This window comes from Dipodomys spectabilis, unplaced genomic scaffold (assembly GCF_019054845.1).
Source record: "Dipodomys spectabilis isolate Male_0828 unplaced genomic scaffold, ASM1905484v1 ptg000043l, whole genome shotgun sequence".
Taxonomy (NCBI): domain Eukaryota; kingdom Metazoa; phylum Chordata; class Mammalia; order Rodentia; family Heteromyidae; genus Dipodomys; species Dipodomys spectabilis.
Genome location: NW_024870720.1, coordinates 2,261,096 through 2,277,421, shown reverse-complemented (window position 1 = coordinate 2,277,421; position 16,326 = coordinate 2,261,096). Strand labels below are relative to the sequence as shown.

General features: G+C 34.9%; 1 protein-coding gene across 3 annotated transcripts in view; it reads right to left on the bottom strand.

The window, feature by feature from the left end:
• The window catches only part of Pcdh7 (protocadherin 7), a 412,501-nt gene that overhangs the window by 223,317 nt on the left and 172,858 nt on the right, over nucleotides 1-16,326 (bottom strand). For 2 of the 3 annotated variants that reach the window (XM_042678335.1, XM_042678337.1), the window contains exon 2: nucleotides 1,415-1,631. In XM_042678335.1, coding sequence (XP_042534269.1) covers nucleotides 1,415-1,631 — 217 coding nt within the window. The remainder of the gene's footprint in view (nucleotides 1-1,414; nucleotides 1,632-16,326) is intronic. The other variant, XM_042678336.1, reaches the window with a different exon arrangement.

Sequence of the window (16,326 nt, the reverse complement as noted above, 5' to 3'; positions counted from 1 at the left end):
TTTGCCTTAAATATATATTCATCAGCTTTTCAATGCATACAAAATTTATATTCATTTTTTGAAAATTATTGAAAAAGTAGATTTTTAAAGTCACATCAAGCTCCCATCCACATAAGTACACACCACCATACACACAGATAAGCATGCCTGGATAGCCATAAGGCATAAGGCCATTAAACTCTGGATAATGAATCAAGAGGGTTATCAATCATCAGACCCAGGTATCGTAACTGCTCACTTGCTGATAACATAAATAAAGAATGATTTTGTATGATTTAGTTTAGCAAATTTCATGTAGGGTAATTTATAATATACCCATTGTTATATTTTGATATTTATGGGCAAATATCTACCAAAAATAGTATTTTCCAGCATATCATCATAAAGCACCGGAAGAATATCCTATTCCTTACAAAGCTGAGATGGTGAAATGCATACATCTGTTTTAGGTTTTTACTAGGAAAAGAATGGGTGCAATTCTTCTGCCATCATATATATGTGTATATGTGTGTGTGTGTGTGTGAATATACATATATAGATATAATTGTATCTTTTTATATTTGCTAATGAAATTTACCATTCCATTGTTTGACATAAACACATTTCTCAAGCATTTATTTATTTAAAATTTCAAAATTAGAGTACTGAACCGTGATTGGGAATACAATCAAATATGAAAACTTTGCAAGCACTGTTTGCAATGTAACTTTATGACTTAAATGATCATGTATATTAAGCCCATTGTAAGTGAGAATTATGAGAAGTGCTTCACAATAGAGTAAGTATATGGAGAATTTTATTTTATTTTTCAATTCTTTCTTTTGCACAATAATGAAAAAAACTTTAGACTTAAGTGAGAGGGGTTGGATCCGTACTTAATGTGTGTTATGGAGCTCAAGACATTTCTGTTCTCCTCCTCTGACTCCATTTCACGAACATTCAGAAAGAGAGGTTTTAAAATACTTTTCAAATATCCAGGAAAGGAAAAAAGTGAAGCAAAGTGCATTTATGGTCATTTTCTTTCACTAAGACTAGACAGTGGCAATTGAAGAAATAGTTGCATGACAAAAATGAATGGAAGAAAACAAACAAGACCTTTCCCAGTGGCTATTATTTAGCAGTTGTGTACTGATTTAGTAATTTTTTTTCATTGTAGGCATTGCTCTGATTTATTCACAAGTGCATTTTATTTCTGTCAGGCTATTTTTAAGTGATGGTGCAATTTTGGTGACTTTTATCTGAATTGTTATGTTTCTTTATTTGTCATTTCTGCGTTTTAGCCAATATTTAGCATTTCCAGTAGAATAGGTTTGGTGTCATCTATTTTATTTTGATTTTAGACTGACCTTCGCAAGCCTAAGCTCTCACGGCTCACTAGCGTGATTATGTGTGTGGATGTTGTGTTTGCCCCTACCATTTTCCATATGCTCTGCCTCACCAACACTGCCATCCGGCGTGGTCCTTTCATAGTTGTCCTCTGGGAGTGGAAGGGCACCCAGTCTTGGCCCTGATGAACTCTTACTGCTTGGTGTTTCTGACTCCTCCAGCCCGCTGTCATAGCAACTCTGCAGTGACCCCTGATGTGGGTCCTGAGGCTGACTCACAACAGAAAACGTCACTCTACGAAACGGCTGTAAGAGAAAAGATTCTGAATGTCACTAAAATGTAAGGTTGTAAATGATCTTATTTTTTTAAAACACAATTTACATACATTAATGTTTACTAAAAAACTACTGCATTATGAAAAGGTTAGACATGTTGAAATCCATTTGGAAAACTAAATAGGTTCTAACATGATGCTTAGAGCTTAGGTTTCATTTTGGAAAATGGGAAATTCCCTTCCTGAAACAAAGATAAGGAAACAGTAATTTCACCAACACATGCATTTATATCTGAAATGCTACTTCCACATATTTTGTCTTTTCCTACTTATTATCCTTTACGCTTTTCACAAAGTAAGCTTCATAATGATGTAGGAAGGCAATAAACATTGAACTGGTTGATTATTTAAAAAAGAAACCATTTAAAAAGAGTTCTTTCAAATGAGATAACACGTTAAAACCACATTTATGACAGTAAGCTTTAAAACTGTGACTACTGTCATTTGATTTAACTGTTAGAAATAAACCTAAAAAGTAAGAAATTAGATGCTGTGCTAGGAAATTAGGTCATATTCATTATTTCACCCCTAAAAAATAGTATCTGTCTGAAAGACTAAAGTCATAGCAAAATAAATGGAAGCTTCTTTAATTAATGAATGGAAAAACATTTAATTACCTTTGTTTACTATGACTGCTCATTCAAAAACAATAAAATCACGTGCAGTTTTTAATTTGTATTCTGAAAATATTGCAAGCAGTTACTAGTGGCTTCCGCCTGTAATTATAGCTTCTCAACATGTTAAGATCTAGAAGGATCACAGTTCAAAGCCAACCCTAGGCAGAAAATTTTGCTAGCCTCTATCACCAAAATAATAAAAACTATGACTGGAGGTGCGGTTCAAGTGATAGAGTGCCAGCCTATCAAGTGCGTGAGGCCCTGAGTTCAAACCAGAACACAGACAAAATAAATAAATAAATAACAGTAAACCACTATTTAACTGCAACTCACTATTTGTTATCATATTAACATTAGCTACAACAAAGCTTTACTGGGTAAAGTATGTGCAGATTACCTTAACTACGTAACAAAATGATAGAAATTCAAGCTTGTTAAGAAAACAATGAACACTATGGAATAAAGTGCTATGTACAAACAGTAATTTGTAAAAAGCAGTATAAAAATGTCTGATAATGTCTATTAAGCTTACCCTTGGAAACAGTTTGATATATTAAGTACTAATATGAATTGGCAAATATGTACACATTTCTAAGCTGTAACTTATGTTGGTCCTTTCCACTAAAAATATAAAATCAATGTTACCAAGAAACAGTGTAAAGAATCTTTTCTTTTGTACTTTTATACCTGAGAGACTAGAGGTGAAACCATTAATCATAACCAAAGCCAATGGTACTGTGGAAGTGTAAGGATTACCTGCACATGTAAGTTATTAATAAGAAAGCTAAGAATAATCGTGGTTTTTTTCATATATACACTAGTTTTGCTAAGGACAAACACATACCTCCACAAATCCTCCCCTTCTTGCGGTAGGTAGAACACATTTAAGAGACATGAAAAAAAAAAAAACACACTCCACATGATTGGCTAGTCTCCTGTGCACTTATCTGAAGAATATACAAAATCTTTACAAAATCTCTTTTATTCTCGTTCAAAACCAAGCTCTTAAAAGGCTGACTCTGAATGCTTGTTGTGGCCTGACAGCAGGGGCGGCTGGGGGGAAAGGGAGGGGTGCAATGTCCTCCTATTCCCTTCTTGACTGTATTTCAACGAACTGACAGTGTGGTATTAGAAAAGCAATAAAATATTTATGGTATGAGAAGTATACAGCATGAGTCAAAATTTACCAACAATGTACTCTCTATCTCTCTGTCCTTAATTCAGCAATTTTATATTTGTTTATGTAGTGTGAATATTATGTTCTATCATGGATCCAATTAGATATAGCAATCAATTTGCCAGATGTGGTGCTACACCTCTATATTCCTAGTGTTCAGGAGAATTGTGAGTTCTGGGACATTTTTGAGCCACATAGTGAATTTCTGTCTTAAAAAATGAAAGAGAGAAAGAAAGGGAAAGAGAAGGAAGAAAGAAAATAAGGAAGGAAGCAAGAAAGCAGGGAGGGAGGGAAGAAAGAAGAGAAAGAAGAAAGGGAGGGAGGGAGGGAAGCAGAGAGGGATGTGGGGAGGGTAGGAAGGGATAAATCAATTCATATTTATCATGCTTTATCCATTGTGTGCATATTTTGTCCCCCACCCCCACCCCATTTGCCAACACTAGCTCAATGTTAAGTCTCTGTGGTTATTTGATGTCTTTGGTCTCTTCATGGAAATGAGATCACTAGAAGTCTCTTGAAGCCACATTGTTCTTTCTACAAAAGATACTCAGCAAGTACTACTGAACAATGGAATTTTAATGACAATGTTGAATTCAGGCAAGAATCCAAAGACAAGATCAAAGATATACGGCATAATGAAAAATACCAAATGCTGTTGGTAAAAGTGAGGAAGGAATGAAGAGATGGGAATATGATTATGGGAATGAATTTGTTCAAAGTACATGTATGGAAATACAACAGTGAAAGCCTTCATATTGCAAGTGTATGCCAATTTGAAAACAAAATAATGAGAGCAGAGAAAAGCCATAACAATGGGTTAAAAATAGGTATCTATATCAAAAGAGACAGGAGAGTGAAATATTATTCTTAATTCTATTTTAATGACTTCCAAATCTTTTAGGATCAATCTCAATGACAAAAAAGGAAAGCTCAAAGTGAACACAGAAACACATGATTACATTAACATGAAGAGAAGAAAAAAATAAATCAGAAATTATGAGAAACTGTGCTTGATTTTGACATAAAAGCTGAACAAAGGGTTACATTCAGGTTAGAGTGGTATCTCAGAATCTGTGTGCTTAAATGCTTCCACTGAAAGTCATGACAGAGTAACAAAGAAACAGGCCACAAACTAGAATTTCAATGATAGTGCCAAAGATAAAATGACAATTATTCTCTAGAATGCTATATAGTCATTGCTATGAAGTTGTGCTTTTTATTTTACTGAGTTCTCATGGTGTTACATTTGTGAATACTTTCATTAGCCTAAAGTATTTTAGAACATTAGAACACTAATATCAATTTATATATTTAGAAGTACTGAGAATCCGTCAATGCTTTCTGTGCATAAAAACTTCTCTACAATGCCAAGCACCAGTAGTAATCCTAGCTACACAGGAAGCTGAGATCTGGGGTAGTGGTTCAAAGCCAGATTGAGCTGGAAAGTTCATGAAATTCTTATCTCAAAAAGAAAAAAAAGAGTGAAAGAAAGAAGGAAAGAAAGAAAGAGAGAGAGAGAGAGAGAAAAGAAAGAAAGAAAGAATGAGAAAGAGAGAGAGAAAGAAAGAAAGACAGAAAAAAGAGAGAGAGAGAGGAAGGAAGGAAGGAAGGAAGGAAGGAAGGAAGGAAGGAAGGAAAGAAGGAAGGAAGGAAGGAAGAAGCCAGAATTGTTCAAGTGGCAAAGCTCTAGACTTGAATAAAATAGAAGGCTTGAGTTCAAGGGCCAGAGCTAGCACAAAAATAAATAGATAAAAACTTTCACTTAAAGTAATATTGGATGAATGGAAACATAATTCCCAATAACCATTGAAATGAACTTATCATCTAAGTGATCAGAACATACATCATTCATCATTTTTCCACATCTGAAAATAGGCCAATAGAATTCTACAATGTAATATCATATTAATGTGCTAGAATCTATAGACAACTCAGAATTGTCACAGTGAAATCCCCCTCATATTATTAATGTATGCTAACTCAATAATAAAATAAAAAACAGAATGTCAATAGCTAGCCTTTAGAAAAAAATCAATGAATCAACAACTGGAGGCATGACCTTGCATGCCACCAAGTTAGTGATGAGGCACAACAATAAAGAGGAAAAACCTATATAAAAAGATCAAAGGAAAGAAACTGGCCCAAGTGGCCAACTAGTTCCCTCAATGTGGACAGCAGTCACCAAGGAGAGTTAGTAGATGGATGTATTGTTCCATCTGAAGACTTTAATAAAGCACGAACATGCTTTTTTCCTTTACTTGAATGGTAAACATGATTTTGTGTCCTGAAATGTAAACTGATCTATGAAGAAGAAGACGAAGATGAACAGGAAGAGGAAGAGGAAGAAGAAGCAGAGGCAGAAGCAGAAGCAGAAGGGGAAGTGGAAGAGGAAGAGGAAGAGGAAGCAGGAGGAGAAGGAGAAGAGCATTAGTCTCAAGGTATATGAAAAGATGAGGACCTAATAGAGCTTTAAATAAAATAATGCAAGAAAATCTCAAGCTATTCTTAACATCATAGTAGCTTTTATGGGAACTGTAAATAAACCAAAAACTTTTTGCTATGAAAACAAAATAGAAAAATCAGAACATAAAATATGTACAAATACAGTGTACAAAGAATTATTTGATGGAAGGTCCGCATTTCATTTTAATTTAGAAACTAATGTATTACAACTTAATGGAGAGTTCAATCAACTTACCATCTCCCTACGCGTATGCCCTTGAATTTGCAGATGGGGAATCAGTGTCTTCCTCCACCCCTGCGTTCTCAAGGTCTCTGATTCAATGCTTTGGGCACTCTGTAGTCACTGGGACATTTACCACCAGCTTTTTATTTAGGCAGTTTTGACCATCACCATTTATTAAATTATGTGGAGAATATTATTGTATTTTGTCATCATTTAGTCATCAGAACTTGGCTAATAAGAGTACTAGCCCAAAGACTTTGAATAACCAGAATTATTTTTTCCTGTTAAAAAGGTTGGCTGTTTAAAAAAAAAAGTGGCTAGAATTAATTTCTTATTTTGGTGAGAGTGGTAGTTCCTTTCTGTATGTATTTGATTATCAGGGCAGCAAGGCCAGCATTTTATAGAGTATGCTATAAAGGAAACAGGGGTTCTTGGATTAAAGAGATTGGAAAATCCCTGGAGTTTGTCCTGTTACTCCAGAAATTGTCAGTTTTCTGGTGAACAATGTCAATCTTAGGGGCAAAACTGTCAAAACCACCACATGTCCATATGCCAGTCTCACCCTGTCCATATGTAAACCAAGAACTTTATTTAAGTGAATGAATGATCAAATGAAAAAGTCAAGGTCAATATGATGATCAGAAAACTCCTTACAAACAAAAAGGTTGAGGGAAGAGAGGTGATTATGATAGGAAGAAGGATTAAACTCTGTAGTGGTATTTATCTAGAACAATGGCTGAGAGGTGGTGACTACTGTAAGAAAATACAGTAACACGGGCCTTTCAAGGAAGCCTGTGTGACCAACTGGTTTCAGCCATTAATTCATGTACTGGCATTAATTCATATACTTGAATTAGTTCATGTATTTGGACATTGTATTTTAGGGTTTCAAAAATAATTCTATATATTGCAGAAGGCCGACGTCTTACAGGGTCATAAAAACAGACAAAATGAAAAATGTGATGACACTTCCAATAAAATTGAGGCTACAAAAGAGGCTATGAAATCTGCATCAGGGAATTTAAGGTGAGAATTGCAAAAGTTCAGCGACTGTGATCTCTAAAAGAAATCTCGTCGACACGATTTATGTGGAAGATCTCCAATTCTCATTTTTATATTTGGGACCAGAAACAATGATTTTACATTTGCAATCCAGACAGGTGCCAGTGGCTCATGACTATAATTCTAGCTACTAAGGAGGCTGAGGTCTGCGGATCGACGAGGTTCGAAACCAGCTCAGTCTGGAAAGTCCTTGAGATTATTTTCTTCTCTAACTACCAAAAGGCCAGAAGTAGAGCTGTGGCTCAAGTGGTAAAACACTAATCTAGAGCACAAGAGCTCAGGGGTAGTGCCCAGGTCCTGAGTTCAAGTCGAGGATTCCCTAACCATACCTCCCTAAAAATCATTTGCAAGCCAAGGGTTCAGATCATGGTCAAAAAGAAAGAATGTAACTGAATGAATCAGTCATCAGAAGTATGCAGACTACCATGTGCTTAATCTGCTTCACCTGTGAGAATGTCACTGAGGTAAAAATGATTAAATATATGGAGGGAAAACAGATGTAAATATAGAGAAAAGCAGAGAAAGTAGGATGATACAAGTAATTGGCAGCGGGGAGGGGGGAAGGTAGGGTGTGTGTGTGTGTGTGTGTGTGTGTGTGTGTGTGTGTGTGTGTGTGTGTGTGTGTGTGTGTGTGTGTGCGCGCGCACTCGCGCTCACATGCATGCTAGTACCAAAGCTTGAATTAACTCAGGGGTTTATACTCTTGATTGTCATTTTTCACCCATGGCTGATACTACACTTGTGCATGGTAGAACTCTTTTGGTGGTTAATTGGAGACGAGTCTCTCAGACTTGTCTTCATGGACTGGCTTCATATTGTGATCCTTAGTTATTAACCTTCAAAATAGTTAAGATTATAGATGGGAGACATTGATGCCTAATTATAAGTATTTTTTAAAATTTTGCACAAGAAAGAAGTAGATATGAATTAAAAGAACTTTCGTGTAGAATATTATTTATATAACTATACTTTTTGTCTGTCTTTTTGTCTTTCATTGAATTGAAAGTTTGTTTTAAGGTACATAAGATATAAACAAAAACAGATGTCCAACAACAGAAGATCCGAAAGGAAAGGAAGAGTTCAATAATAATAAGTAAACTAACTAGAATGAAGAGAGCAAGGGGAGAGAGACTGCATCATAATTAAATGTGTATCCTATGAAATTAAGAAAATTGACGGGAAAGGTTGGACTGGAATGGTTAGGAGAGAATAATGAAAGGGGTGACATCAATCAGAATGCACTGACTCATAAATTGATTTGTTGATTGGCAACTCCTTTGGGCAACTACTTCAATACAATAAAATAATATATAATGTAAGAGAAGTTAAACTGAATAAACTTGTACAAGTCCAATAAGCACTAAACACACTGAGGATTTCATATATACCATATGTATATATGTATATATTTGATAAGAATAGTAGTACATTGGAAATAATAGTAATAAAAAAGCAAAGATTCTATTTCCAACAGTCCCTACAGATTTTCCTATGTGACCTTAAAGAAGTTAGCTGACCTGTGGTTTTTCTGCCTAAGGCTCAAGGATGTGTAAAATGGAGATAATACTATCTTTCCCTTAACCTAAATTCTCTGAGAATTAATGAGGTAGTTTATAAAAGAGCCTTAAGCTCCCTCAAAGACATATTCTATAAAGGTTCTGTACTTCAGGCCACAGCCACATAACCAGAGAAGTCTCTTGTTATGTTTCAGGTTGTTTGTTTTCTTAAAAGAAAATATAGAGCTAGCTGAGGAATTCACAAATCTTCTATCTAAAATCCATAGAAAATTTCAAACTGAATAATCCTACAAATATATTGCTTATATTGTTCTAAATATAAATTATTTGTAAAGCAAATATATACATACAATGACTCCTAAATATTTCAACCATTTGGATCTAATCCTTCTCTGAACATGAATTGCTTTGAGACTCAATTATTTTAAAATGCTATTTTCCACTATTCTTATGACACACTAGAGATGTTCATTTGATTGCACATACAAATATAAGGCCTACTCAAATATTTCAGACATTGTAAAACTTATAATTGAAGATGAATAAGTTAAGAGAGGGCCTTAGAATCAAATACACCTTCAATCCACAGTGTAGTTCCTAGCTGACAGAATTCCAGCAGCAAAGCTTTCATCCCATTATAGACTTGTTATTGATATTTTCCACTGCTTATATCATTTAACTCACTTTATCTGCACATCTAGAGATCACATAAGAGGTAAGCAAAGATGCTAATGGATGCCTCTACCCCAACTTTCTATCTTCATTGGAAAAATTGGTGAGTTCAGGTGGATAGGGGTATGCTATAGTTATCATTTTCAAATAAAATTAATTTCAAGCACTTTAGGTATGCATGTATAGCTAATAAAGATTTATTAAGTTGAGTGGTAGGGGGTGTGCGATGTAACATATTCCAATGTATGTGTTTGCATTTAATAGTTTTATTCCAGATTAGAAACCCAGAGTGTTGGTTAATTTGAGGCCAAGAGAAAGACAACCTGCTTAGGTAAGAAGACAGATTAGAATATAACAGAAAGAAGGCTGCATTCTAGTACCATTCTGTCAGGCATTCCTAAAGGGTCAATGAAGTCGAACACTTGATTCATTATTCTTTTCTGTGTGTGAGATTCCATTATTGATGTAAAAATCTAACTGTAAACCTTTATCTGGACAGCATAGCAATGATAGAATATTGACATGAGATGTTTTATAAACTCTACTTTAAGTCAAATGTTGATGAGCTGCGGGGTTAGAGAAAGTTAAATCCAATAAATTCCAAACTCACGAGAGGACTGAAGGAATTTCCTAAAAAGTTACTTTAAAAACATAATCTAGAAAGCTGAAGATTTCATCACAAGTTTTATGACATCACTTTTTATTTTGTTGTGCCAATTCATTTTAAAAGGTATTAAAATTTTTAAAGATACTCATATTTCATTCTTCCCTTTTTGAAAATATTAATATAGTCATATGGGCGCTACACAATTTGCACATGTAGGAAAATTAATTTTGAAAATAATATTAATATGTCTGTTACATTAGTCTGTTGAAATAACATTAAGGTGTGTTACATTATTCTACTGTTGTATTCTGTTTTCAGAATGGCCATTTGGCAGATTAATATACTATCTTCCAGTGTTTTCTATCAAAAAATATGTGAGAAAAAGTAGTTTCCAGGAAAAGAAGTAGGGAAGATTTGACTATACTTAAAACATCTGAATAATACTAAAACCTTTACTGTTATTCTCTCTGCATTGCTTGATTAACTTTAAAGTATTCGTAATACCCTAAAACTAAATATTAGACAATATCATCAAGAATAAAATATTAAAATCAATATTTAAAACATTTGCTGTAGCAAAATGTTCAAAGAAGTTATAGCTTACAGATCCTCATTGTTTCTTTCCATAGAATATAGCTTACAAATACTCATTGTTTCTTTCCATAGAATAGTAGTCAGTGTTAAAGAAGGAATAAAAAAGACTTAGTTATAGGATTATACAATGCTTAAGGTGAAAGAGAGCATATAACTGAGCTACAAGTGCATACATTTGGCCTTAGAAATACCTTTCACACCTAGTGACAATACCTTTGTCAGGATTTTATTTTTCAAGAGGCTAAGACCCAAAGGATGTCATCTGTAGGAAAGAATTTCAGGTTAAATTTTTTTTCTTCTTTAATACTGCTGTGTCTAACAGACAACTTTATTGGGAACTTTAAATCTGCACCTTCCTTTCTAGCTTCAGTAGTTTCTCCATAATTCGTCTCCTTATCTGCAACTCACATACAGCTGTCTCAATCACATCAATTATTTCTGAATGGGCATGAAAAGGCTTTTTTATTTTTTCCATTTCACTTAGTTATGTCCGTCAAACGGACGACTAATGACTCTTTTTGTCAGTCATAAAGCACTGAAAGAGGCATGGAACAGACTCGTTGCTCTGTTAGGGGGAGCATGGCATTTTATTTTTAAAGAGCTTTCACTGGGAGATCTTCCCTTGCAAACCAGGGAACAGTACTTGATGAATCTGCAAGCATTCCCAGACAGGGTGAGTGCTACTGAACAAACATAACTAGGATTCCATAGTGAGTTCCTTGCAAGACATTTGGCAGAACCCTCAAACAAACTTTAATCAGGTCTTTAAACTTGTTAAGGGCATCTTTCCTGACTGAAGTCTTAAAGATGTCTCCATACTTCAAAATGCCTTCCTGTCTTTCATGTCAACAATAGATGAAAGGACATTATGAAGAAACATGTTGAAACACTTGGTCTAGTTAATTAAAACTCTCATTTAGAGGAAGAGCAGTTAAGTAACTAGCTCTTTTGACTACTGTGCAGTTGCATATCTGATAGCATTGTGTGTACATCTGTGTCTGAAAGAAAGAATGCAAATGATGCTTTATAGTTCTTAATCCTGAAGATCAGAAGCTATTTAATTGTCACAAAAGACCACTATTAAAATAGTTGTAATTACTAAATGCAGGAATGTGCTCTTAACTTCCTGTATGTTGTCATCTTCCTCCTGCCGATCCTGGGTGTCATATTCACATTCTGATTTTGAAAATAAGGAAAATATAAGAAATCTTAGTATGCAAACTATTTCAGGGATCTATCTAGCCAAAAAAATGAAAAATTGGCTTACTGGAGTATTTTTTTCTTCTCAGTGAAAAATGTCAACAAACAAAATAGGCAAAGCCTGAAACTCTTGGTAAATATGGGCAAACATTTTCTTTTGAAAAGATTTTCTTCAAAAATGAAGATACTATATTCTAAAACATAAATTGTTTGTTCTATAGTTTACTATAGATTATGGTTTTCTTTTAAACCTAGACAAGAATTTGACTAATAGCTTTTATTTAAAAAAAAAAAAAGATGAAAATACATTACTTTAAGTTCTGTGGGTCACAGATTTGTACCACAACTACTCAGTTCTGCAGCTCTGATGTGAAAACACCCACTGAACATACACACACCAGTGAATGGACATAATCATGTCCTAATACTTTATTAGTATTCTGGATAATATTCCCACTCCATGAAATGTTATGATTGTATGATTATTTTTCAATATTTTCAAATATTTAAAAAAAATAACCCATCTGTCTATCTTCCAAACAGAGGGCCATTTGACTGCTTACCCAGGACAAGATATAAAAAAAATTCACACACACATACACACACACACACACACACACACACATACACACACACACACAATGATTTTTGTTTCTTTGTATGTTCTTCCCCCATAGTACAACCCCTGTTTTCACTATTTGATTCCAGTGCCCTGCATCTTGTATATACATCTTTCTAAACTGGGGAAGGGAGAAGAAATAACAAAATGCTCAAACAAGGTTGACCCACTATAACAATGTGATGTACAAGACACTGTGTTGTCAATGGACTTTAAAACTTGGGTGGGAGGAGGAGTTGGGGAAATGGGGAGGAAAGAGATGGTAGGGGAAAACAAAGGAGGAGGTAACAATGCTTGATAGGAAATGTACTCATTATCTTACTCATGTACTGTAACCCCTCTGCACAGTATCTTTACAAAAACATACATTAAAAAAATTCACACACACACACACATACACACACACACACACACACACACACACACACGCACAAACTCAATGATATCCAACTACAGAGAGAGAGTCAGCCTGTGGATTGCCTGGATTCTTTGTTTCAAAGACTTTTTGCTAAGTCTTGGTTTGTAGAACTCCACTGTTGACTGTCAAATACCACAAAAAAACAAAGCTAGTATAAAACTTGATTATTTTTTTTTCCTTTGCCATTTACTATGGAAATAAGATTCACGTTATGTTGAAATGCCTTTTTCCCAGTATTGGTTTAGTTCAGAGGTTTGTATGTTATGCTAGGCATTAACTATGTTGGTGTTTTCTTGTGACAAAAGTGGGGGGAAAATGTAAAGTTTGCAGACACTCCATTATCTTCTGTCAGCTTCCCACCTGAACAGCCAGAGAAAGCCACATGATGTTCAGAATTGCGCATCATCAGACATGACTTCTTTCTGCACAGAGCTTTCACCTTGCCGAAGAATCATTCCAAATAAAGACATACCAGATGCTGACAGGAATGCAGATCTCCTTGATTCATACCCACATCTTGGAGTTGCTCAATGGTGAAGTCAAATTGAATACTTCTATAAGAAACTTACATTGGTGTCTCTCATGTGTCAGAAACAGAAAACTAACTGAAAGGTACACACCACACACAAATTCACCTATTATTTTATATTATTGTATATTTTAGCAGTTCTGCTATCTAGATTACTGTACATTTCTAACAACCTTAAGTAAATAAAATATTGGTTGTTTTTCCTATGTTTCAGATAGAGACCTGATGACTATAGGATCTGAACAAGATGGAATCCCATGCATATCACCCTGAAGTGAGGAGGTCAGGTCTGGCCAGCTCCATATTGGCCACATGCTTGGAGGGTAGAGTCTGGCAGCTTTTCTTCATGCTGGGGAAAGGAATTGCCCCACCCATCACCTGCCTCCCAGGTGATGGACGGTCCAGGATCCTAGCAGGGGCAGGCACTTGGCTGATAAGTTACTGAATCTGTCGGTCCAGTGCCTGGGACTGGGGACTTCCTAAGGTTCTGCCCCCTGTACCGACCTATTTAGGTGCAGACCAGCCTAGTAGCCAAGACGCCATGCCACGTGTGTCTCTGTGATCCTGTGTCCTGTCTCCTGGCTCCTTTCCAGTCATAATGGTGTCCCAAATCACCTCTCCATTGGAGCTGAATTGGCTTGTTGGTATTTTTGTTCTTTCTTTCCTGTTTAGCATGTTTCCTAGCTGTGTGGTGTGTATTTAGGGGCTTTCGGCCTTTGTAATAACTGGCCACCTGCAGCCTGTTAACTGTATAATAAAGACACCAATATTTTATATTCCAAAATGTGGCTTCTGGGGTGATTCACCTTACAAAAACCCAGTGGAGTCAGAACACCTAATGATCTTCAAACAATCCGTTCTAAGAAGACTAAAATAAATAAATAAATAAAAATGACCAGGCATTGGAGGCTCACGCTTGTTATCCTAGCTACTCAGGAGGCTGAGATCTCAGGATTTTGGTTCAAAGCCAGCTGGGACAGGAAAGTCTGTGAAACTCTTATCTCCAATAAACCACCAGAAAACCAAAAGTGACTTTGTGGCCCAAGTGGTAGAGTGCTATCCTTGAGCTGAAGAGCTGAGGGACAGCACCCAGGCCCAGAATTCAAGCCCCACTACTGACAAAAATAAAGTAATAATTAAAAAAAACAAGCACAGTCATAGTTCTATTATTAAAATGAGCTCAGTGACTACCAGTTTGGACTACTAGCTCATTTAAATAAGCTGCCCATGTTCTATTGAAAGCATATAGCACCAGGTTTTCCAAGTGATGCTATATTTACTTCATGATGAAAACCTTAGTAGGGTTCTAGGATGAGAATGTTTACCTTTCACAACCTGTAACATCATTTGTTACTTAGAAAAATCAAGTTAAGACTATTAAAACAGCAACATGTCACCACTGTTTCTAATTTTACAACCTTTGGAGGTTGTAAAATGATCTGAGGTCACTAAGAATATATGTGACTAAGAGTTTGGGATTTGAGATTAGAAAATATTGTAACCAAATGCATAGTCTATCTTTATTCACTGTTAAGCTTAGGAAAAATCATTTTACCTATCTGACTCTCTGTTCCCATAAAATTAAAACAATATTTTATAATAATTAGAACAATAATATCAAACTAAAATACTTCATATCTAGATTATTTTATAAATCTTATAAATTACCTAAAATACTTCCTGGTACCCCTTAAATATATACAGATTAAATAAGCATAGAAGTGTCTTAAAGTGAAGGATGCCTTCTTGTGCTCAGTTTCTTTGTTTCATTTTTTCCCCTCTTTTCTATGTAACAATACGAGGAAGAGAAGAATTTGAATCTGAAATTCACAATCAGATAGTTCCATTGATCATCTGGCATGACATGGAGCATTTTTTCCCCTTAAAAGTTAAATTTAATCTTGATGCATGATATTTTGTGAGACATAGACTAATCCTGTAAATTTTACCTTCCCACATTTTTCATATCATAACTAAAACACTGAAACATGCCAGCCTAATTTCTAATCTCTGTACACTTTCTAATTAATCTGCCTCCACATAGCATTGGGCATTTGAGCCTTCATTTTGTTTCTCCCTAGCAGTTTTTAATCAATGCAATCCATGTGAGACCCTTTAGTGAGGAAGTATACTTACTTAACTACTTTTCTTGTAGACTAAATAAACCTTACTACTACTCTTCGTTTTTATGCACAGTTGCTGAGAATCCTACAGACAAGTTTGCTTGGTCCGTAAATCATGTTTTCTCTTTAACTGAGATCTTCAACAATGGGAATCTTACAACTATTGCTGGACTGTAATTGGCTCAACTTTTTAATACCCTAAGATATAAAGTTCAAATATGATATAATAGCATTTTTCCATTATATCAAAATATTGGAAAACATAGTTACTTTCCTACCATGTATATCATTCTTCAACACTTATTAATGCTTTTGCTGTGATAAAATCTTTATGCACCCTGAGAGCTTTTTATCTCCATTACAAAGCTCTCATCAGTAATGGTTATCTATTATACTGCTGTTTCAGTGAGTATAATTACTATTAATTAACATATTTTGATATGTCTTTCACTATTGGAAATAACTTTTGGATATTGGGGGTTTTACTTTCAAGGACAGGCTCTGATATTTAGTATGAAATACAGGGAAATAATTAAGCATTGAGTTTTAAATGCTTTCCATTTTAAAATAATGGGGTTATACCAGAAGGTAAGTGATTTCTTCCAGTTTTTATTTATGTATACCATAATTGTTATGAAACTATAAAACTCTCTGTATTTAAGCAGCAAATAAATAATTGAAATCAATGATTTCCAAAATAAATTTTGTTCATCCAGTAAGAAATATTTTAGTTACGGTTTATGACCTTGAAAATATTAATTCACCTTAGACTGCAGTTCTACATCAAATACTCATCACAAACAAATATTCATCTCACAAAAATATGACTAATCAAAGGCCTTAGC